A 24,572-nucleotide genomic window follows, 5' to 3' on the forward strand; every position below is an offset into this window, starting at 1 on the left:
AGGATTCCGGAGATTGCTTCATACGCGCCCCTTCTGCTCCCAGCCCCACACGAACCTTGCCTTTATCTCCACAAATCGTAATACTGATGAAGCCGATAAGTAAGCCTGCATCAAAGTAAACTTATTACTCCCAGGTTTCCCATTCTTTATTTTTAATCATATATTTTAGAGGTCAATAGCAATTGTTAGGCTCCCATCAAAGCAAGAATATTATTTTCACAAGGATATGATGAAACCTGAGGTGTTTTTTTTTTTTCTTTTTCAGAGGCTTTTGAGCTTTCACCTTGCTATGTGCAATTATTTTCTCAATTTCGGAGTTAAGGCAGGTGTCTGCTATCCACGTCACGTTCCTGTGCATCCTCTATCATATTGTGCATATTGGGGCTGCCGTGTCCCTGGCATTTGAGCGTAAATAACACTTTGGAGTGTGTTCCTTCAGAACTGGGCTGAGATGTGCGCTGTGAGGCGTATGTGCTTTTGGGGAAGGAAGAACGTAATTCTGTCACCCGGGCGTGGTGCGTTGCCTCAGACTGGTTTCTGGTGGTTGCTAAATTCAACAGTTCTTCCTCGGAAATGAGAACAGGGAAGAAGATGGTGAGAAGTGGCAGCTGACGCAGGGGAAAGACTGAAATATCCTGTATGTGGCCCTTGGAGCACTGCTTCCACTAACCAGTTCTGACTGGGCAGACTGGGACCCCTCCAGTGCGGAGGGTGCTCGGGCAGACATCTGAGGCGTTTGTGACACAGCTGCTCCACCAAACCCCCTCGGCTGCTCCCTCAGGACCCCTCGCTGCCCAAAACCCACAGCTTTAATGGCAGTTTGGGCAGGGGGAGCCCCACGGCTGAGGTGAGGGCTCCGAGCGCCGCCCCCCCCGCCGCCCTCCTCCCTCGCCCCTCAGGGCTCCCCTCAGCTTCCCGCCCAAACCCCGCTTCCCGCCGTGCCCCGCTGCGGACTCCATCTCCCATGCTGCCCCGCGCCGCCGCGCCCTCCCCATTGGCTGGCAGCAGCGGGCCACCGCGTCCCAGCGTCCCCTTCGCCCCGCCAGGAGCCGGCCCCGGGGGGGGGGAAGGACTACATTTCCCGTCGTGCCTCGCGGGGGCTGCGGTGGGCCGCGGCCAATCAGAGCGGCGACGCCGCAAGGGGCGGGCCCGGCGGCGGGGGAGGCTGTTTAAAGTGGCGCCCGCAGCGCGCGAAGGGAATGGCGGAGCCGGCGGACTATCCTCCCTTCCAGCTGGGGAAGCCCCGCTTCGAGCAGGTACCGTCACCGGGCGGCGGGAGGGGGGCGGGCACGGCGGCGGGAGCGGCCCCTCACGGCGCCCCCTCTCCCCCCCCGGGGGGCAGAGCCCCCTCCTCTCCCCACTTCGCCTCAGGCTGCGCGCCGATTGGTCAGCGTCCCGCCTTCCATTGGCTGGCGCAGCTGTCGCTCAGAGCCGCGGCGCCCCGCCCCGCGGCGGGCTGCGATTGGCGCGTCCCGCCGTGCCCCTGTGGCGCGGGGGGGTGGGCGCGCGGTCGGCGGCTCTGGGGTCGCGGGTTCGAGACCCGGCTGGGGATGGGGGGGGGCAACCGGGGCGGGGGTCCCCTGGTGTCACCCCTTGGTGTCACTCGCCTGTCCCCGTGAGGGGTCGCAGCGTGGCCGCCTGTCCCCGGGTACGGTGCTGCGAGGCTGGGCCAGGCCCCGGCGGAGGTGGCTGAGAGCCCAAGGTTGTGTGGAGGTGAGGGGCGAGATGGTGCCCGAAACCCTGAGGGGTGGGCGCTGCCCCCCCCCCCCGCCGGTGTGAGGCGGTCCTCAGTGAGGTGATTAGTCCGTTAAAATAAAAAACGTGAAGTGTGAGGGAAGCGTGGAGTTTTCGTTGTTTATTTATGGCCGCTTTCTGTGAGGAAAGGGGCTTCCATGAGGGGAGGTTGGGCCTGCGTGGGGCTTGGGGGGGGGGGTCCTCGGGGAGCCGTGCCACCAGGATCCTGTGGAGCTTGGTGGTGTTTCGGCCACCCCAGAACCTGTGGGATAAAAGGCCTGAAACAGCCTGTGCCGGTAAATGTGGCGGAGGTGAGGAAAGCTGGTGCGGGTTTCAGGGCGGTTTGGCTCCCACACACCCCAAAGTTGCCGCTCCTGAGTTACCGTCAGTGCCCCTGCCGGGGTGCGGCTCACGCTTTGCTTCTGCGGAGCCGTATCAGGCTTCTGACGTGGCTCTCAAAGTCCACACAGCCCATTTCACGTGTTCCCGATTCCTCTCTGGAGCGGGGCGAGGCTGCCACGAAAAGCAAGGAGACCTTGCGGTTACCGAACCCAGGAGGAGCTGGAGCCTGCTCGCTAACGCGTCCTCCCCCCCCGGCTTTTGGGGAGATCTCCAAGGAGACTTTCTTCACGAAATCTGCAGAGGACCGCTCTTTGCCAACCATCTGACTCGCTAATTGCGGATCCCAGAGCTTGGCTTGACCGAAGCCGCCCGTTTGGGTGGTGAAGGAGAAGTCCGGTCGCTGTTTTCACATGTGGGGCCAGCGCTCGGCGGGTCTGCGTGCCCGTCCCGGCCACCTTACCCCTGGGCTCTCCCTTGGGTGCAGGACAGGAGGTGGTGCAGGGACCTCCCTGGAGCCACAAATGCCCTGCGGCAAGCCAAGGGCTGGTTCTGCTCGGCTACACGAACCGAGGGATGCTCAGGCTGGGGAGACGGAGCTTTTTAATAAGGAGAGGAGGAGGAGGAGGAGGAGACACTACTCCCTTCTAGACACCACAGATGATTCGAGGCACACTTGGCAGCGCGTCAGGCACAGAGTCGGTGCATTCTGTTCATTAAGGAGCGACTGTCACTTGTAGCAACATTTAGAAAATGTTTCGAGGGGTATGGCAGGATGTTAATGATTGCGTTTGAGCAGAGCCGTCCTCTCTCCCCACCGCCACGCCGGGGAGGCGAGCTGGGTGCGTTTCCACCGGAGGGAACGTGTCCACAGCGCATCCAGGCAGCCCGATTTGGGGTCTGGCAGCTTTGTGGGGTCATGGAGCAAGAGAGAGAGGGCGCCTGGTTGGGTCCTGTGGTCAAATCTGCTCCCGTCGGGCTCCCTGACTTTCAGCGTCCCGACCCGTCCTCGTAGCGAGCTGGTATTTATTTCCCCACAGGGAACCTCAGTCTCCAGGGCTGCGGGATGGCGCTGGGGAAGAATGCCCCTGTGAGACGCAGGGGAGCTGTGTTAGGCAGCTTTGTCCTAAAAACAAACAAGGAAAAGTTGTGTGCTAGGAACAAAAGCCTCGGAGAGCAAACTCGGTGTTCTGGGGATGTGGTCCGGAGGAGAAGAGGCGATTTCCTTCCCTCGCTGGGATCCAGAGCCCTGGTTAAGGACTGGAGCAGCATTTAGGGCAGCTGATGGGAGGCACACATCCCCAGCGTCGCCCTGGCACTTGTTTCCCCTTCTCCCACCTCTTGCTTTGCAGCTCACTTGTTTTTCCTGCTCTTCAGGCAAGGCGCATCTGTCAAGTCACATTTTTGGTTCCTGTGCTGGGAGCAGCTTTTGCCTCCCAAGGGAAGCAGGTTATTTTTAGGTAAAAGAAGAAATAAGGACATTAGGCTTGAGAATGTGTGATAAGGGCTTAGTTTTCCGACAAGTCATTTTAATTTGTTAATCGTACTCTTTTTTTCCATTTTTTATAAAAAAAAAAAAAAAGGATTTGCTAAGTGCTCCCTCTCTTTGAGCCAAAACATCAAACGCAAGTTCCCAAAGCTCCGGGGTCTTTGCCTGCAGCCCAGGGCTCCTGCTTCTTCTCAGCAAGTTAAATGCATTCTCCAGCAGCAGAGCTGAGGAAACCTTTCCAGCAGAGCTCTACATAAGGTTTGGGCACAGCGGTTCGCCAAACAGCGGTGTTAACTGCTGCAGGCAGGTAGTGCAAGTTAAACTTTGGGGGTTTTTATTGGGGTCAGGCCCCTAAAAAGCGTCACGAGGCTGTCGTGGCTGGTGCGGGGAGGGCTGCGAACTGTGCAGAGGGAGCCGAGCAAGAGGTGAGCTGATTTCCCGGCTGAGGTGAGCGTCCTCGACAAGTCAGACGTGTGTCGTCCTCGTTGCAAAGCGTACCTGAGATCCTTTAGGGGAAGGAGAGGGAAATAAAGGGGAGCAAACCCAACCCAGAGCTGTAAGCATCCCTGGGCCCTCGTGCAGGCACAAATACCCGATGCACTTCGGATGTTTTTTGTTCTGTTGGCCAAAGATGTCACTCGCGGCACCGCGATGTCGGTGGCAGCACGCTGCTCTCAGAGCTTGACCTCGCAGGTATTTTACGTGTTGGGCCTCGCCACGCGCTCCTCTCGGAAGCATCTCGTGAGGGTGTCAGTGCTGAAAATCATGCTCTCCTACTCTCCGCGTACTTTGATCTGGGAAGTTTACAGCACGTCCTTATTACTCTGAGTAGAGCCGTGTGCCTCCTGGGTCCGAGATAAGCCCTGCAATAACGTCCGGATAGAGGAGCTCTGATCAGATGCGCCTCTCGGGAGCCTGATGGCTTGCTGATTGCAGGCGGTAGTCGCTGGAAGCCCTGATGCAGGCAGCGCGAGGAGCCAGGGCTGTGTTATAAGGCCGTGAAGTTACACAGAAGTTCCTGCTCTTGCTTCCCAGTTTGAAGTTAGTTTCCACCGAAGATGAATGAGACCACCGCGACAGAGAAGGGGTTTTCCTAAAAGGCTACAGAAGGACGTTTCAGGATGGCTTGCGGCCGCTGTAGAGAAGAGGAAGTGCAGACACCTTTGGGTTTGGTGTTTAGCTGCTGACCTTGTAGGATCTGCCAAAAAAGCCTTCCACAGGCTCTTCTACATCTCTGTCAGCCAGGACTGGATTTTCAAGAGGGAGTTTGCCTGTCTGTGTCCTGCGCTGCAGGATGTAAATCCTGCCAGGCTCCCGGCACCCTGAATCCCCTTGTTGAGACCCCCCTGTATGTGCGAGCGCTTGTGGGTTGGGTTGGGTTGGGCGGCTGAAGGTAAAGGCTGGGAATCGTGTAGGGATAAAACAATCCAGGAGCAAGCTGCTGGCTACAAGACAAGTCCACGAGCTGCGGTGCCAGCTGTTAGAAGGTGAAAATGAAGATTTGTCTCTTCGCTTTGGGTCTGAGGACATCTAAACCCTTGCCTGTTGCTGCAGGTGAAGATGCAGGGACAGATTCTGGGCCCTTAAATACTCTGAAGTCAATGTCAGAGTGTTGGAAGGGTCCATAGCTGAAGCCTAAACCTGCAATTGGGGTGGATCGTAAATGTGCATGCAGTTTCACAGCCGTACCTTGCCAGCGCACAGCTGCTCGATGGCTTGTAGTTTATAACATATATTTTCTTTGCTTTAGCTTAAATCTCTTCCTAATTAATTTAAAGCTGACCTAAGCCTGATTTTTAGCTAGAAAAAAAATAAGTCTGCGTGCCTTTTGCTCTGGCTTAATTAAATCCCTTTTACAATCACGCTGTAATTAAGCGAGTAAAGTTGAGCTCGTCTCCTCCTCTTCCAGCGCGTGGTTTTGAGGAATGCCCCCTTCGTTAAAGGAAGGTGATTAAACGAGTGCTTCCCAGCGGTCACTTACCCTTCTCTCCAAATTTCTGGAGCCTGCAGGAAGTATTTTGCTTCTTCTAGCGTTTGTCCTGGAGTCAGCTGGATCCTGCGTGGCTGCAGCACGGCGACTTAATGGAGCCGGAGCTGTAACGCGCTGCCGTGCCGTGGCAGGGAATTAATATTCCCAGAACTTCATCTTGCGTGCAGGCTGGTGAGAAGCGGTACCAAAATAGCCCCGATTAATCACAGGAAATTTGTGTTATGCAGTTTTCCTCCAAATGACAGTTTACTCCAACAGATGTTACAGGAATAAAACGGCGACCGAGACGCTGGGTGTAGCTGGGAGCTGAAGGTCAAGCTTCTGCAAGCTCCGTCCCCGGAAATAATCCGGTTGGAAAGCAACCATCCCGAATTTTCGTTGAAATCGGGGGCTGGTTGCCTGAAGTGTGAAGCGTGGAGAGAGGTGGTAATACCTTGCTGTCCCTCGTCGGATGATGGCAGGCATGGCGTGGGCACGGGGGGATGGAAAAAGGGTTGGGATAGGGGAGAGGAAAAGAAGTGGTCCATGGACGAGTCAAAGCAAAAGCAGGTAATGACGCTGAGCGCTCTGGCGTGCAAATAAAGTCAAATTCCCTCATTTTAGACCTTGCAATAATTAATGAGCAAGTGTTTGCCAGAGCCTGGTACCGGGTCGTAGCTGGGGGGAGCAGGGCTGAGCTGTGGCTTGGCAGGAATAACAGGGTGCTCCCTCGTGAAGACCCACAGCAGATCCCCGAGCACGGGGATTTGCGATCTGCACCGAGGGCAGGGGTGTGCCACAGCAGCTGGGCTTCCCCTGCGCGTCCTGCTCCCCGGCTTGCAGCAGCAGCATTTTGCTGAGATCGTTCTGTTACGGACCAGAAAACTGGGCCTGCCTCCCGCATCCTAAAGCCCCTCAACGAACAGAGCTTAAAAAGCAAGCAGCCGTAGCCCAGGAAGGCAAGCGCTCGTTAGCAGCGGCAGAACTTCAAGCAGTCGCAGAAGAAAAGCGTAACGGCGAGGAACTGCGATCTTGTGCTTCTCCTGACATCGGGCTCTCGTTTTCCCAAGGCTGGGGCTTTCGGTGAGGCATCCCTGCTGCGGGAGCCCCAGGACGACGTGGCAGTGTCTGCTCTGAGCTAACTTTACACTAAATGTTGAATAGATTTAAAAAAAATATTAACTAGAAAGGAATAAGAAAAATGTCTCTGTGATAAATATTAACTAGAAAGGAATAAGAAAACTATCTCTGTGATAACGTTTCTGAATTTATTTGTTCCAAGTGTTTTAAATCAGCTTGTTTTCTTGGTAGGGGCTTCTCCTTTCTCTTAGCTGAGCCAGAAAGTCCTGTGAGGAACCTGAGCAGTCAGTGATCCTGATCTCTGAGACGAGCCCGGGGCTTTGGAGCGCAGCAAAGACCAGCGACGTGCAAAGGATGTGGCTGCTGTAGGAAAATCATCTGGGAGGTGATTGTATTTCAAGCTGAAGGAATTTTGTCGTGGTCTTATTGATTTCTCCTGGCTTTTATTCTCAATTAAACACGATGCTGCCATCGTGGGAAGTGCAGTGAAGGCCGGGAGCAAGCAGGCAGTGTAAAACGTCAGCGCGGCACTGGAAGCAAAGGTGCTCAGGGGTCTCTGGGTTGGGTGCTCGTAGCCCTACCATGAAAACCAATTCTTAGTTTCCGCTGGAACCAAGCTGTTCTTGAAGGCTTCTTGTCTGCGGTCAACCCGCAGGACAGTCCGTTGCGGTTTTGGCTCTTTATTTCCTACTTATCCTGCAGAAGCTCGGTACCTGCAGGAGAGGATTTCAGATTGGGACTGGAGAGCAAAATCCTCACCTGCTGCGAGTGGCAGCGCTGCGGTTAATTCCGGGAAGCATCTCGGGCTGTGTTTGGGGTGCAGCACTCGGATCTAATTTAACTTGCCTCTGAATTTCAGAACGGTTCGGGATATACGCGCTTCCCAAGCGTGAGCTTTGGTTCCAGCTCACGCTGCCAGGCTGTGTTTGTGCTGGTTTTCATGACGCAAGGCACATAGCAGCGAAGTGACCCCGAGGCGTCAGGTCTGGGACCTCCATCTGTCCCTCCCCAGTGCTCGCCTCACTGCGACGTGGCTGTTCCCTGTCCGAAGCTGAGCTTTTTTTTACATTTTTCCTCCCCAAATGAAGAGTTGTGATTGTGACAGAGCCCTCCTCGTGCGCGCATGTGAGGGGGAGAAGCAGAAAAGTGCTTTTTACACCAATTAAATTTTTTTTTTCTCCAGCCGGTTGATTAACAGAGCTGCTCTTTAAAATCTTGGCCCGGACGTGGGAGTAGCTGAGGTTTAACGCAGAATCGCCTCCTCTGAAGGAGCTTGGATGAGAGACAGCGGGGCGAGACGTCCGTAAATGCCTCGCGCTGCGTGTGTTTGGGGGACGTGGAGCACCCAGACCCAGCGGGGACACCGCAGGGACCCCCCCCCCCCAGCAGGGTGCCCAGCCCCACGTCCCGGCGGCTGCTGAAGCTCCCCCAGGAGGAGCCCCCCAAGCTCTGGGCAGCCTGTGCCAGGGCTCCGGCACCCGCCCGGCCCAGCAGTGCTGCCTGAGGGGCAGGGGGAGCCGCCGGGGCGTCCTCCCTGCTGCAGGGCTGCCGCTGGCCCTGCTGGTTGCGGTCGGGAGAAGGGGGCTGGGAGGGCTTGCCTTGAATTGCCGTGCTGGAGATTTAACCTCGGTGTGGAAAAAGCCCTTAGAAGTAAGATTAGGTCGCGTCTGAGTGCCAGAATTCCCTCTGTGCGAGATTTTTAAGAGTGGTTTTTGCTTGCAAGCAGCTCGTGGATAGCAAGGAGGAGAAGCGAGCTCGCCGTGGGCTCTCTACAAACGCACTTGCACAATTCAGGAGGAAAGTGGAGGCCACGGGTGATCAGTCAGGTCTTGCTGCCTGCCGTAGGGCGGGGAGGACGGGCTCCATCTCAGCAGGGCTCTTTTTGCATCCCTGGTGACCAGAGATGTTCCTGAGAGCTGGTTTCTGCCTTGTGCTCAGCCCAGGGAAAAAGCACCTCTGCCTTCCCACCGCCCCTTCTTCGAAGTAGCAGTGGCAGGAGGAGAATTTCTTCATTTTTCCACTGCTTTTAGAAGCGGGGGCGAAAGAAGCAAATGCTGGATAGCCCCATTTGCCAGCAGGAAAGCAGCTGGTCCTGGGTTAGCTCACACTGTGAGGAGCTTTGGGATACCTGAGGAAGGGCCACGGCGGCCAAAATCTCACAGCAAGTCCGCAGCACGACACCCGCCGCTCATCCGCCGTCACTTCTCAGGTCCCAGTCTGTTCTTTCAGAGGAAGAAGCCAGGAGGGTAACACAACTTTGCTTCCTGGAGAAGGATACACAGAGCCAACCAGGAACCCGCAGTGGGAAGACGGGAGGAAAAAGTGTGCTTTTCTGGCTTCGTGGAGCTTGAAAGGTCTGCACGAAGAGGTCTTGGGCTTTTCTGCAGTCTGCGTGCTCAAAGACAGGACTGGGGGCTGTAAGCATTTGAAGGGGTGGCCGGCAGCTCCGCGTGATGGTGCTGAGTTCTTTATTCTCAAGTTTTCTTGCCCAGGACCTTGCTGTGCAATCCGTGGCCCCACTCAAATGGCCCTTCCCTTGCTTTGGGGCTTGTCCGAGCGCAGAGCGAACTGGTTCGGGCACCACCTGGAGACGGATCCCTCATTTTGGGGTGAGACCTGAGGCTTTTTGGGCTCCCCCATGAGACTACAGAGCGCAGGACGGGCACTGGGAGAGGGGAGAGGACCTGTGGCAGCGCTCGGCCCCGCGCCGCTGCGAGCACCGGGCAGCGGTGATTGCAGGGCGCTGGCACCCGCGGAGGTTTTTGTGCTGGAAATCAAAGCAAGGTAGCGAAATGCCAAGCTCAAAAAGCTGGAAAGTACCAGAATTAGCGTTAATTAAATCAACGCTAATTAAAAACCACTAGGCTTTTTTTTTTCTTTTTTTTTTTCTCCTGAAGTTATGTGAAGCTGTTTGTGCTCAGTTGCAGGTTTTTCTTTTTTTAGTGCAGGACACGGGAAGACAACGGCGCAGAGCTCTGAGAGCGGGGGGCTGCGGCAGTGCCAGCGGGAGCCGCCTTTAGGGAGGGATTTCTGCCCGGATCAGTCAGCGGTGGCATCGGCATGCCTCTGTGCTCGATGGCTTCAGCGGAGGAGAACCAGCAGGCTTCATAAAATGCTGCCAGGCTGTGACTAAATGCCATTCCCACGCTGCATCCACGTTCCGCCCTTTATTTAGGAGTGAACCCGGACCCAAGTGATGCTGCGCTCCGGGTGTCTGGGTGTGAATTCAGTGCAAGCTGCTGGAACCCGGCTCATTCCCTGGGGTCTGCATCCTGCACCCGGGCTCAGCACCAGGCTCTCGCCCTCCCCTTGTCTCTCTGGTTCCAGACTCAGCAGCTGTTTGGCTTTGGAGAACGTTTCCTATTCATTTTTTACCCTTTATCAGCTTTACTCCACTTGGTCATCAGTTATTCTCCTCCCTAGACTGTGAGGATGTTGGGAGCAGGGAGCATTGCCTGACGTGAGCGTGGTGGGGTTGAATGTAGATTTTTCTCTAATTCCATCAAACCCTACCAATTATTTTGTTCTGTATGTGGTTCAGCGTGGTGTCTGCAACGTTTGAATGTTCTGCAGGTTGGAAACGTATTTAATTGGATTTTCTCCAAGCACGCAAATAGGAAGGAGCCCAAACCTTAAAGCTTTGATTGTTTTTAAAATCGTTAAGGTTCACAGCCCGTCTTTTACTCCACGTTTGTGCAGGCTGGCACCATGAAACCCGGCCCTAATTTAGCACCTGGACAGCCCTGCAGTGAACCTGAGGCATGAAACTGGCTTTGTGCTCAGTCCCATCACTCGCCTGTCTCGGGAGGAGTGGGATGAGGAGGAGCAGCTCACAGTGGTGCTGAAGACCCCACGGGCTGGGGCTTCCTTCAGCAGCACCGCCAGGTCTGGAGCCTTGCCTGGACACTCCCCGGGCACGAGGCATCTCCCGTCAGTCCCACGGGGAAGGCAAAGCAGGCAGTGCTTCTTTTTGGGACAGAGCAGAGGTATTTTAGCAGCTTGATAGCATCCCTTCATTAAAGCATCTGTAGCGGTATTGCCTTAGGAGCAACCCCGGGCTGAAGTCCTCGTCTCCTCCTTCCAGACCTCCTATCGTTATAGCGAACAGCTTTTCTGCCATTGCTTTTCAGCTGCTACTTAGTTGTGCGGAGGAAATAAGTTATTTTTGCGCAGAAGATGAAAGGCAGTTTCTAACCGAGCACATTTTGTTTGTTCTTCTCTTCCAGACTTCGTTTTATGGCAGATTCAGGCACTTCTTGGACATCATCGATCCGCGCACTCTCTTTGTTACTGAGGTAAGGTGCATGCCCCTTGCTTTCTCAAAAGCACTCTTTATTAGACAGGTTTGGATTGAAAACAGTTTCTCCTGTGAGCGGCAGCGGTAAGGAAGCCGGGTTTCCAGTGGGTTTGTGTCTCGCAGGTGATTGATTGCCCGGCCAAGCCCTGATAGGGCTGAGCAGCAGCTTGCTGTATTAGCCACTGGTGAATCCGCACGGCTCGTTCTGCCCCTCTCCCTCTGTGTCCGCCGAGCCCCTGGGCTGATCGGACCCAGTGGCCAGATGCAGCCTTCTCAGAGGGAAAACTTGTACAAATTTTCATGGAAAAAAAAATACGGGTGAGTAGAGGAGAGAGCAAATCCTAGTGCTTGGTGGAGGACGTGAGCTGGGGGGGCACAAGCCGCAGATTTTCAGTGGCTGCTCAAGAAGACTTTTTCTGAGCAAGGTGCAGTAGTTTTTCCTTAGTTATTATCCTGTTTTTAACAAGCTTTAGAGTTCCTGGCCTGTTTGTATTTCTTTTAGTGTTGTCCAGTGTTATTGCATTTCTCCGCTTTCATAAAATCGTCAGCTAATTGTAAGAAATCCCTTAGAAGATCTCTTTCTGCTGGTGGTTTTAAATCCTGCCTGATGGCCAGATTTTTTCCTTTTTTTTCTCTCTCTCTTTTTTTTGCCTAGTTCTCAGAACACTGGGAGCTGATCTCTCCACTACAGCCTTGTGATGGACTGAGTCCAGTTCCTTACACACTGGAGGGGGGAGAGGAAGAGATATGCTGTAACATTAAATAATTCTTTTTTTCCCCAAATCAGCTAGCTTTTTTTCAAAAACACAAGGCTAAAATGTGTTGTGTAGTTCTGAGTACCTTTTGGATGCGTGCTCAGGAGAACTGCAGACAATAAAACAGCTGTACACCATCAGATGGAAGATTATACTTGCATTTGTAAAAGCACAGGTTCAGATCAAATAGGAAATCAGTTTTCAAAAGCCACCATCCTTGATACAGAGCTCAGCGTGGGGAGGTGGCCGCTTTGAAAAGAACATCGTGACTCGAGAAGGATGCTGTTAGCCCTCATGTCTCATGATAAAAAGGAATGAAAATCCCAACCTGAGGATCCAGGGCGCTTTGCAGGTGCTAGAGCTCCTGTTTAGGGAGAGTGTAAGCACCCAGGTCAGAATCCAAACCCGTTAACTACGCGTTGAAGGCTTGGTGCTGCTGTTCCCTCGCAGAAACTTGGTGTTAAGAGCAACGCAGTGTGTGGTGGAGGCGTGGGAGCGTGCGAATCCTGCACTGTGCACTTGTGAGGCAGAGGCTGCTGGGTGTAGCTTGTGAGCCTTCCCTCTCCGTTTTCATGCTTTTGATTCTGAAATCAAAAGGCAGAGAGCCTGCGCTACCTAATGATGCTCGTCGGAGCGACGAAGAGCACGTGCAAAAGGGAAGCGGAGGTCAGAGGAGGGAGAGAAACTCTTCGACCATTTCTGTAATCTGCTGAGAACGCTAATTAAGCATCTAAAGGCGGTGGGGAAACAGGCTCGGAAATACCTGGCTCTAGGCAAACATGGAAACACTGCTCTCTCTCCGGGTTAGTATGCATTGGAAAGCTCTGCAGAGCTGTGACCGGCTGGTTTCCAGCTGCAGGTGAGCACTCTGCTTCCCAGCCGGCTGCCCCGGGGCACAGAGCGCGGGGCAGGACGTGCTGCGGATTTTTGGGGAGGGACACAGGTCCTGGGGCTGCACCAGGAGGTCTTGTGGAAGAGAGGTTCTGCTGGTGGGACAAAAGATGCAGGTGGTTCTGCTCACCTTTCTCCCGGCCATCTTTTTGGTGTGTTTTGTTATGCCACAGGTTATTTTCTTGTTCTCTTTTTGGAGGAAAGTTCTGTGGGGTGAAGATAATCCATCCAGTTCTGCTTGGATAAATTTCTCTTACTTTGGGAGTGGTTACGTGTTTTAATAATGCTCATTCTCAAATCTCCATTTAAATCTATAGCATGTGTGTTTTTATTCAGCTGGCTAACGTACGATACAAGACCAAACTCTTAGTTTTTACAATGGCATTAATGCAGACAAAATACAGAATTCTCAAACCTACCTCTTGTGTGTCCCCGAAGTGGGGAGATACGTTTGAACTTGATCGAGTTAGCGCTTCTACTTCTTGCAGCTACGCTACGGGTTTAAGAAAATCTCGTGTGTTCCCATTTGGGATGGATTTTACGCTCTAGTTGTGGTAGTATGATGAAAAAGCTTAAGTAGTTTGAGCACTGGAACTCGGTCTGGTCTCGCCGTGTACCCCAAGCCCGTAACTCTGTCGGTGTGTTTCGCTATCAGTTTCGCTCCCAGAATGAAAACAGCTCGGTTAGGATCCTGGCAGGCTACCCTTTTCCCATGGTTTCACAAGAAATCATGAATTTCTTGCTTTCAAAGGGCTGAATCTCTTCTGCATTTGAGGGCAATTACCTCGCTCCTGCTGCCTGTTCAATAGAGGGGGTGTCTTAAATTTGGGTAAGCCACCTGCGAGTTGGAGAACTGCTCTGGACTTAAACGAGATGATCCCTCCTTTAGCTCAGTTGTGTGCTTTTCTACCTTCCCGCTGTTCCCTTTTCAAATTCTTGGAAGTTTTTGGAGGGGTTGGTAAGGTTGCGGGTGGAGGGCCATCGGGTGGCATAACTTAATTTTTCCAGAGGCTCTCTTGATGTGATTCTTCTTAAGAAGGTGAGACACAAGAAAAAAAAAAAAAAGAGGAAAATCCAGGGAACTCAAGCAGTTCTGGACCCCAAACAGAACCCCAACAAACGAGAGAGGTTTGGTTTCCTTCTATGGGGTCTAAAAATCATGGCTTTGACGTCCGTGGTCTTCAGGAATGGCTTGGTGGCTGCCCAAGGAAGGGAATACCCTTGTCCATTTCCCTTGGGGGTTTGAATTAATAACAGTAATGCTTCATGAAACCTTCTGCAGTGCATTTTGTGAGGTCCACATGAGCCCTTCCTCCCTGGGGAAGCGTCTTGGCCAAGCAGATACCAACACCTGGGGGCACGGGAAGCACCTCTCCGAACACGAAAGCTGCTTGGCTGGGCTCTGTGTATCTGATCTCGTGCTTCAAAATGCTTCGCATGCGTACGCGTGGAGCTGAAAGCTGTTTGGTTTCACTTGGTGATTTAAGTGGCAAATTAAAATCTAAAAGGGTTTGATGAAAAAGCAGCCGCTGACGGAGAGCTCCTTCCCCTGACAGATGGCTGCATCGTTCAGGCCCGGGGTTCTCGGGGAACAAACCAATTGCTGTTTGTCTTGGAGGAGCTCGCTGGCAAATGGAAAAAAGTAGATAAATGAGCCTCTAATGAGAACGGAGGTTAATCCCATGGAAGAGGCTGGGAAATGTAATAATTTATTTATTTTTTTTCCTGTGTCCTTTTTTTAATTGCTGTGTGTTGCATCCTTGCATCCTACTGGTGGCTGTGCTCTGGGGAAGGATACAGCGATTCCGCGGAGTGGGAGAAACCCAGCACAGCGATATCAAGTATAATTAGTCTCAATGACAGTCCTCTCTAACTCATTTGTTTTTTTTTTTTAAATAAAGCAAATTCTTAACTCGGTTAAAAACTTCCTCCTCTTTTAGAGGTTCTTAAGCACTCATCCTCAAGGGATGCGTGCCAAATGTTGGAGTATTGAAGTCTGAACTTGCAAAAAGCGCGTGCTTGTGCGGGGCAGGGGCAGTTGAACACCAGTTTCTTTGGGTTTATATTAAAGGGTTTCTGGTAGAACAATATCTGTAACTCACCTACCAATTCCACTTGCTTTCTAACTGCAGAGGGTATTGCAACAGGGCACCAAGCCCGTGTCAGCATGGCCTGTGCTCTCTGAAGAGGAGAAGTTCTCGTGTGCTAATCCATCTCGTGGCTAGCTTTCTAATGAAATAGTTTATTTTGCAGCTGCAAATTCACAGGCATTTCCAACCAGCAGAAAATGTGTCATTTCAGAGGTCAAGCCCAACAAGGCCTGTTGCTGAGACCACGAGAAACCCCTCGGTGGGTGCGACGCCTGTTTCCCAAACGTGTGAGGTTAAAACGATTGGAGTAAAGCTTTTAATTGCTCCGTAATTAAGGTCCATCGGGAGAAGCAGGAGGGACTGGCAGATATTTTTATGAGGCTAACTTATCCCATCTGACATCAGCCTGGACAGACTGTTAACGCTCTGCGGGAAGCTCTTGGTGGGGAAAGCTGTGGATCCGATAACGATTCAAAGCAAAAGCGACATGAGAATGAAACCGAGCTGCGTGTTATCTGCCTTTACTTTATCTCATTGTTCAGAGCATAAATCTACAGAGCGCCGAGCATCTTGCATTCCCATATTTGGGTTTAAAATGGAAGCAGGATTAGATGTATGTTATTTATATGAACGATACCTTCTTACTCAGCAGATTGACTGTCTGTGTTTATTCAGTGTCACATCTGCTGGCTCTACTTGAACAAAAAGTTTCTGGCTCCTGTTGTCTGTCACTGTAGATCCAATACAATAGGGCCAGCTGGAGTCAAGTCTGCCGTATGGATCATCCGCAGAGCCGTGAGACGAAGCCGGGAGCTGCTGATGGCAGAGCACAGCTGGATTCCCGAATCCCGCCTTGAGTTTGTGGCGCTGGTGGCCAGGAGACTCTTGCTTCGGATCGAGTGCCAAGTAAGTCGTGGCTGGTCGGATCCTGGGACCAGCAGAGCTCGCAGGCAGGCAGCGGTCGGCGCGGGGCTGACACCAGCACCAGCCCCGGTCAAGCAGAGCGAGGCGCAAGCTGTCTCGGCGAGCCCTGTCCCATCGCTGCGTTGTCTTAAAAGGCTGGAGTGCAAAACCTGCCTCTCTCTCTGTTGATTCTGTAACAGCAATGTTGTAGTGCTTCTGGCATAATGACTGTTATTCTGGTCTCTCTGTGCACATATGGGGTTCTGGAGGCAGCTCTGAGCCATGTGTAGGCATCAGCTGAGATCCAAGAGGAGAGGAGGCGCAGATCTTGGAGACGGAATAGGCGTGCCCTCGCGCGCGGGGGGCAAGGTGAAAAAAGAGGAGAAGAGCTCACGTGCTGGAAGGAGGTGTCTGGTACGAATATATAAATTTACACACGTGCGCAGTCGTCCGTGGGACCCAACGCAGTTGTCCTCTGTCTCACTGGAGCGCTGAAGCCATGGCCACGAGGGACGTGGGGGTGCCACCGATGGGTTGCTGGCAGTGGCCATCAGCTCAGCATGGTGAGGGCTTAGGTCCTGCTGGCATCTTCGGGTTTGTTCTTTCTCCTCCTTTCTTTGGAGCACCAAAGCCCCTAATAATGTGATCCTTCAGCCACTCTCTCTACAAAGACCAATTCTTCTTCCAACGGACTCCTGCAAGTGTGTTTTGGGCAGTGACCTGCTGGGTCAATACCTGTTGCCCTGAGTCAAGGCAGCACAGGTTATATTTGTTCTTTGCTCTGAAAACTCAGGGTCACAGCTAAACTAGTTAGCCAGCCTGAGCCAGGGACTGGATTTTGGCCGTGCAGTCAGCTGGTGAGGCTTGTGCCGTGCGGCTGAGTTCTCTTACTCCCCAAAAGGAGCCTGCTGGCAGCGCTCCTGGCCTGCGGTAACTCCCAGACCACGACTGGGGATTGCCTGGGAGAGGGCTGGTTGGTCTGAGTCAAAGCCGTGCTAGAGATGGTGCCGACATCTGACCGGGACTGATGTTTGTTTGCAGCCTCATGCCTGGGCTTCTTCAGTAGCGCAGCTGTAACCATGAAACCCAGGCATATGGATCAGTGGGAGCCCAGGGCACGCTTATTAAGGAGCTGAGCTGTAGCTCTCAAGGCTTTTTGGGGCCGTGTTCATGTGAGGCAGAGACTGAGCCCTTCTGCAACGAGGCGCTGTGCTGGGTGGTGTCCCCCAGGTGCACGGACGGGGCTTCGGCTGCGGTGCTGGGGCACGAAGAGGGGAGTTTGTGCGCGGCCGAGTCGCTGAGCTCGGTGGATCCCTGGCACCGCTTCTGGGCCGGGGTTGGTGAGAACGCTCCCTGGGTGCAGATGGTCCGTCTAGCACCCTATTGTGAGAGCTGAGACCCCGCGATCCACCACTAGAAGTGCTCTAGTTTTTACGAGGAAAGGGGGGATGAAGGAAATGATACATCCGAGTAAAAACTGTGGTTGCGCTTTTTTTTTTTTTTTAAGCGATGCTGTAAAAATTCCAGTAACACTTCTTCCTACAGATATCAGTAGAAGAAGCAAGCAACAATAAATATTGAAATGGTAGCGTGACCTTGTAGGCAGACCTCACTCTCCCCTTGTTAAAAGGGAAAAGCAGTGTCATCCTAGACACTACCAACTCTCTTAATAATGATTTCTCGTGCTGCAAGCTAGGGAGTGGAGCTGCTTGGCATCTTGAGCTGCTGCGTGCAGAAAAGTTCCCGGGTTTTTGTTGTTGTTGGGTTTTTTCGCTGTTGTTTTTTGGAGGCTTTAGTTAAAAGAGCACGTTTGGCTTTTCTCGAAGGGGAACGAGGCAACCGTGCATTTTCCCTAACAAAATTTTGAGGCTGAGTTGTTTGCTGAAAGTATCTGAAGACCTCTAAGCTGCGTGAAAGGCAGCTCCTTAGCGGGGTCCTTGCGTTTAACGTTTTTGCTTGCTTTCTGCACCATTTTTTTGGTCAATCTCAGGAGCCATCAGCAGCGTTGGCCTGGGACTTTTCTTTGAGAAAGTTCCCCTCTCCCCGCACCGAGCTGAAAGGGGAAATTCATGAAGAGTGCGATTTTTTAAAAGCGAAATCGGGCTTTTTTGTTTTCTGTTTGTTACCACACCAAACAAGATGGGATCTGGCCAGGGTTGTTATAGTAACTACTAAGATTTCCTCAAGAGAAGGAGGAAAAAAATAGAACACAGACCCATTCATCTCTTACTTCCAGTTTTTCATTCAGAGTTACATGCTGTTCTATGTAGATAATTTGCAAGACACACAGCGTAGGTAATTTCAGCGGCAGAAAACCATCCCGATAATGAGCCCAAATGGCTCTCCAGAATGTTGTGCTGGCATCGCTGGTTGATTTCCCAGCTTTGGAGGCAAGGAGGGTTGTCTTTCCCGGCTCTGCGGTCGTTAGGCAGTCAGGTGTCTCTGTTTTTTCACCTCTGGATTATCGGAATATCTAAAATCCTATATACAATTATGTTTTATTGGTGTTCAGGTGAGGTAATGGCTTTTCCTACGTGAGCTAATATGGGATAACAACCGTGGGGCTGTTAAGACAAGGAGCTACCAAGAACTAGAAGAGGCTAACGTCCTGTTACGGCCTTGTATAACTGTTGTTCATCCTAAAAATCCTATTTATTTTTCATGGTGCTACTTTGCTTCACAGTTTCGTGGTGACCAGCCCGTGCTCTTGCCTCTCGTGGGTCGTTTCCAGCTCCCAAGGGCCTGGCAGAAATTCGGGCCAGCCCAGAAGTGCTCGGCCACGTGGTTGTGCCGTTGGATCTCATCCCAGGCGTTCATTTCTCAAGGCCGACTTTCCTTCCTGTACGAGATCCCTGTCCTTCTGGAAGAACAGCCCATCCCAGCACTGCCTCCCCGGGCAATGCCGTCCTAATTCATAACCCTTCCTTTCCGCCCAACATCGAGAGCACTTGGCTTAAACCCTCTTAAAGGGAGGAGGGGGCTGAGGGTTAGGACACAAGCGACAGCTGCAGCCTACACCGTGGCTGCTCAGTCTCCTTGGATGCTGGCGTTTTGCTTCGAGGGGATGCTGAACGAGCAGCTGGAAGAGAAATGCCCTGAAGGTGGCTGGATCCACAGAAAGCTCGTCTGCCTTGGCTGAAGGCAGCGGGAGGTTGGGAAGCTGCTTGGGGGAAACCTGGTTCCTGCTTGCCTTGTTCTTGATTTTCCCCGTGCATCTGCGTATGGCTGCTGTTGGAGAAAGTTGGAGTTAGGTGGCTGCTTCTTCTGTGCCGATGGTGAAGCTTTTATCTTTAAAATTATTCTCTGTTTCATGGGGGAAGGAAGAGGGTTTCCACTCTTTGTAGGTGAGATGGGTGACTGCCTAGCCTTTGAAGAACGGGGAGGTTCTCAAACTTGCTCATTACTCATCTTCAATACCCTTTGTGAAAGCCGGAGGAAAAAACCCACTGCCACCACCACAAAACCCCCCTGGCACAGTTTTCCAACCTTAATGCCCCCCAAAAATGGGTATAGAAGAGCAAAAGAAACTCTCGTGCCTGCCACTGAAACACAGTCCGCATTTGGTCTTCGCTGTCTTTCCTGGACATCCTTCGTGCTCTCCGTGTGACCTGGAGCCCCTCGGGGTGGGCGATGAGTGTGCTACAAGTCGAGGATGATGCCAGGACCTGAGTGGGTCCATGTTCTGCCTGCTGAGAGCAGCCCAGGCCACCTCCTGAAGCCCTCGGCACGTGGCGCGGTGGAGCGTGAGGACACCCAGCAGCCCTTCCCACGGGGCATCTCGGGCACGGAGCGAGGAACAGGCTCAGTCAGAGGGAGCCTGCTCAGGCTGAAAACACAGAAATCGGGCAGAAAACGGGAAAACTGTCACTTGTTACGTGTGTCTAGTGACACTGGAGAGCCTCGGGTGGTAGCACTGACCTCGGCGTCAGCACTCAAACCTGCGAGCGTCATCTCCAAGGCCAGGAACAGGTAGGAATGAACTGCAGGCACACGAAGTGCCAGGGCTGGACACGTGTGATGTGAGGATGCGAGCTCAGCCCATGTGAAAACAGCCACAGGTCCAGGGGCAACGCGCTCGCCCCAGGACGTGAAGGAATCGCCACTTTTCCCTGGTGTGCCAGGAGTTTTAAAGACAACAGTCGCTCAGGAGTCGCCGCTTTCGGGCCGGCATAACTGCTGGGACTTCCAAGGGAACCACAAAGGAGTCTTTGAAGTTTGGATGAAAGGCGGAGCAGGATTCTCCTGCAGCCCTCCCGTGCACTGCGGTGCGTACGGAGCCGGAGGACGCTCGCCTTGCGCCGTGGCACCGCTGCGCCGAAACCACGGGGCTCCAGGGGAGCTGCAGTCCGGCTGCACGCTGCTAAATGTGCCAGGGGACACTTCATAAATACAGAACGAGTATTGCAGAAGGTGCCAAAACAACAGCCAGTGCAGAAACATCAAACTGAAGGCGGTGTTATTCATCTGGGTGGCAGATAACCTGCAGGAGTCCTTTGAAAATGCTCGGCTGAGTGATTTGTTTGGCTTCAGATAGTTGGGAGGCACTGCTCGGCGATCTGGTGCCTTCTGCAGGCTTGGATGAGCAGATTTAACCCCACCGAAGCAGCTCTTTGTATCCTGCCTTGTTCCTCTGTAGCTTGGAGTAAAGAAGCTGTACTTGTCTGCCCCGTGGCTTTTTACTTCAAGAGCTCTGTATATGTAAAGGATTAAAAAAAACAAAATATATGCTTAGATATGGTTTTATATAAATTTGTGTAAACTTATTTAGTATATACATACATACGAAGTATGTAAACTTTGCTTCAACGGCAGAAAACTTTCTATATATACTTTCAATATAGGTATATGAGTAGCTGTCCTGTTACAGGGGTGATTGTGCCAGGCTGGTAGCAAGGCTTAGTGCTCCTGTGATCACCTGAACACGTGAAATGCATTTATCCTTCTATTTATCACGACGTGAAGAAGATCTTCACTTACACGTCCATTTATTTGCTAGGGTATTTCACAGGCGTGCTCACTGAGGGTCAGATTTTCACTTTATTTGCACTGATGACTTCTCGTGGTGTTCTTAGAGAGAAGAAGGCTGGTTGCACAAACCCCCTCTGCACGAATATGTAACAGTCCCGTGGAAAAGCAGCACAGCTCAGTGCAGTGGCGCTCCGATGTCTCTCTGAAGTACAGGAAAACGTCACAGAATGTAGGATGAAGTGACTTGAACTTCAGCATGCAGTTACAAAGCGGTGCTGGGGCATTGCCTTGCGTGCCGGTAGGTGCCGGAGGCAGTACAGCTGCTGGTCTCCGCACAGCTTTGCTGAGATCGGGCCGCAGCTTGCTGCAGTGTCGCTTCTCTGTGCGTGCTGAGTCCCCAGTGGTGGTGCTGCACGTGTGCCAGCACCTGCCTCGCTCATCCCTCTGGAGACGTGTGCTGGGCGAGGGCAGGGGGCAAAGCAGCAGCTGTGTTGAGGGGTTTCCCTGTCGATATCACCAGGAAATATTCATCTGAGAGCTCACGTGGAGTAATACCGATTTCTGAGTTAGGGTAAAGCGGACGCCTTAGGGCATAACGTAGCATACCCATCCATTTTCTACCTTCAAGGGAGAACTCATTCTGCTCTGAGGTTTATCAGGTCTCAGTGAAGACCGTCAGGTTTGTATGATGCCTCCTCCAGAGGCATTGCAAAGGGGACTTTCTGTATTTTCTCTTTTTTCCTTTTTTTTTTTTTCCCCCCCTCTTCCTCTATACTACATGTATGGTTACGTACCAAACAGCAAGGCTGTGCCAACCAGCAAAGCAAATGTCCACGCATCTCTTTTATATCATGTGTAAATTTATAAAAGGACCCATCATTAGGTTTTCGTGAAAGAAGATTGGATTTTATAGCTTGAGTCCATTGCCCTCAATAAAACGCTTCAGTGTGGAGCAGAAGTTGCAACCCATGCTTCTTGTGTTCGCAGAGTCGCCTGAAGGAAGCTGTGCAGCTGCTGGAGGATTACAAGCATGGGACTTTGCCCCCGGGAGTCACCAACAAAGAGGTGAGAGGAAAAAGCCTTTCTTACATTTCTACTGCTTCGTGCAGCCTAAAGAGGGGGGATGAGGTGGTGCTTCAAGCTGCGTCTGCAGTGAATGCACTGCTGCAGAACGTTTTTGGTGTTTCCACTGGAAAAATCCCAGATTGGCTCTGTTGAGCTGATTGCTGCATGCTCCAGTGGTTCCTCGGGTCCTTTGCAGCTCAACTGCCAGCACATTGGAGAAAATTTTGATTGTTTGGAAGTTCCCCCGGTATAAATGTTGCTGAACAGAAACGATAGCAAGGGTTCTGCTATGAGCATACAAAAATTGTCTTTAGAACAAGTCAAAATGTTGGGTTTTCTGACTTGCACAGTTGTTGACTACCTTTGGCCAACACTATTGCTTCCCTTCCCCTTGCAAAATGGGCTTGCAGAATTGAAGAAAAAAAAATAGTTTTCATTTTAGGTGAGGGAAACCTTGTGGTCAGGTTTGTGGGTTCTTGCACCAGCAGCAGTGATGCATCAGCACCCTCTTCTACTGCATTCCTGTTGGTTATAATAATTACCATTTCTTCACTGGAATAACTTGTTTGGGCTACGCATAACCCTGTGGATATCCTCACGTTGTAGGTTATACATTCAGTAGTGGTACTTTTTATTGGGTAATGTGCCTGGAGTTGGGAGGGAGGCGTGGATTAGACTTGCTCAAGTTGCAAAAACCGCGCTGATGCCAAGACCGTAGCATGGCTTAGATAGCTGCTGAGAAAAGGGTCGTTTTTGGTAAAACCTGATTCTGCTTTGGGACAGAGGGATGGGTTGGGTGATCTCTCCATGACCCTGTCAGTCCTCTTTTCTGAACATTTATCAAATCTTTATGAACACATAGAACTCGTGAAAGCGCGGATAAGTATTGCAGAGGAGCCAGACTGCTTTCTGAGCCTTGCTCTTGCAGATGCAGGTATTTATGTCTTGTATTCTTTTCCTTATTCATCCACGTGTGCACACCTGACCATAGCACCAAGCCAGGGGCTTTACTGCGGTGTGTGTTTGTGCATCTAGCACAAAAGCCTTGAGCCCCACGTAGTGTAAGGTAACGCAGAGCTGCACAGACTGGCAGACAGGAGCCGTACGAAGCGGCCGCGGCAAAGGACCCGTGCACCTCCCGTGCAGACAGTGATGGAAGTGGTACTGTGCTCTTGTCCTACAGCCCGCAGGTCAAATAACCCCTTTATTTCTTTTAATGCTCGTGTATAATAGCTTATTCTCATGAAAGATGGCTATAGCAGATAAATGAAAAAAAAAAAAAAGACATTTGAATTCACTCTAGAGCTTGGCAGCGTATGTGGTGGGTGCTGTTTTGGGAAAAAGGCACGGCTTTAATGAAGAATAAACAGGAGATATCCCCTCCCTGTGCAATGTGCAAGACAAGGCATTGCTTTCCTGGTCTTTTGATATCAGTGCCTGCAGTCACCCGTAATCTGATGGTAAGAAAAAAGCAACCGGGGCTGAGGGAAGCAGCAAAGCAAAGAATGATGCAGCAGCAGATGACTCAGTTCCCATCTGCCTTCAGGCAGATGAAGTGAAGTCATTTGCTGAGGCAAACCACGCAGACTTTTGACCTACATTTTGGGTCTGCGTAGTGACAAGCCTAGGATGTACCCAGAGTTCATTCAGAATTGCACTGAGAGAGAGCAAGCAGAAGCCTCACATTTTTTGTTTCCTTCAGTCAGGACAGTGTAAGCGGGAGGCGAACCTTATTATACAAGCCAGAGGGTTTCAAGTGGAAAATAAAGGTATGGGGCAGAGGAGGAAAGAGAAAATGATGCCAGAAATGTCTTTCCTAGAGAAACGTTAGCACATCGGTTTTAAAAACAATATTTTTTGTAGTAAAATCTTGACACAGTTTGCTTTCATCGCAATGTCGATTATATTGGTAGGGGTTTAAGTAGCTTCTGCTGACTGTGGGATAAAGGAGTTCTCCCAAGAGGAGCCTGGCATGGGATTGCAGCGTGTGCCTCTTGCTGTGTTTTACTGTTCTTTGCAGTGTTAATTAAAGAAAACTTCAGGGAAAGGCGAGCAAGCCGTGGGTAGATCCCAGCGAGCCTGTGAAACTGGACTGTTCGCTTCTGGTGTCAAAACTGCTCCGATAGGGGTCAGCTGGGAGGACCTGAAGGGGATGAGGGATCGGTGTGGCTTTCAGGCTGTGCTGCTCCTCTGGGCACACCTGAAAAACCTCAGCCCTGTGTGTCTGAGCGCTCTTCTCCTCCTCCACACGCTTTTGGGTGGCTTGAACAAGCTACTTGCGTGCATATCCTTGCAGCGAAAGCAGGGGAAAATCCTCAAAATCTGGCTCTAGGTCGTCTTTGGTGAGAGAAGCATTGTCGCTAAACGGGTGGAATGTCTTCCTCCTCTCGAGCAGAGCCACCAGTTCAGAAATGAACCCTTCCTGTAGGCACCCGCTGGTTTCCATCTCAGAGGCTGGAGGGGAGCACGCAGGGGGAGCTGAGGAGCTGGAAGCTTGCCGGTGCTGAGCTGAGTACGAGAGTGCCAGATACACACAGCTGGACGTGTCTCATTAATTGCCGGTGCCTTTGCAGAACATACGATGTGCTGGCTGATCGCTCTGGGGGTGGGGAAACACCTCGCTTGCATGGATTTCACCCCAGATTTCCCCCTCGGGAACCAAAGGTGCCCGGAGAGTCCTATTTTACTTTCCCCGAGCTCAGTTTTACCATTTCTGTGGCTTCTCCGTGCACCACGAGCCGCAGGATGGGCTCGGGCATCAGGGCATTAACAGTTCTTCCAGGCTAATTTGGGAAAAGGAAGCGAGGCTGCTCTAAGAGGAGCCCATTTTGCGGCGGGTGCCTCACGTGCATCGGCTGAGGTTGGAATAAAAGAGGGAGCCACCTGATTTTACATGACCGGGTAGGTCTCGCACACCTCTGAGGCACTGGTGGAGTTGCCACGTGCTGGCAGAAGACCAGCAGATGAGAGGTAACTTGATTCTTTTGACTGA

The 24,572-nt window shown here is 52.0% G+C and overlaps 1 protein-coding gene across 4 annotated transcripts in view; it reads left to right on the forward strand.

Annotated features, from left to right (window-relative positions):
* Window positions 1-1,084: 1,084 nt before the first annotated feature.
* The window catches only part of SFXN5 (sideroflexin 5), a 95,540-nt gene continuing 72,052 nt past the window's right edge, over window positions 1,085-24,572 (forward strand). For 2 of the 4 annotated variants that reach the window (XM_083834145.1, XM_083834147.1), the window contains exons 1-3: window positions 1,092-1,256; window positions 10,838-10,906; window positions 21,503-21,580. In XM_083834145.1, coding sequence (XP_083690271.1) covers window positions 1,200-1,256; window positions 10,838-10,906; window positions 21,503-21,580 — 204 coding nt within the window. In that variant the 5' untranslated portion in view covers window positions 1,092-1,199. Of the gene's footprint in view, window positions 1,257-4,955; window positions 6,997-10,837; window positions 10,907-21,502; window positions 21,581-24,572 lie in introns of those variants that run through there. The other 2 variants (XM_083834144.1, XM_083834146.1) reach the window with 2 other exon arrangements.

Source organism: Anser anser (genome assembly GCF_964211835.1).
Source record: "Anser anser genome assembly, chromosome: 4".
Classification (NCBI taxonomy): domain Eukaryota; kingdom Metazoa; phylum Chordata; class Aves; order Anseriformes; family Anatidae; genus Anser; species Anser anser.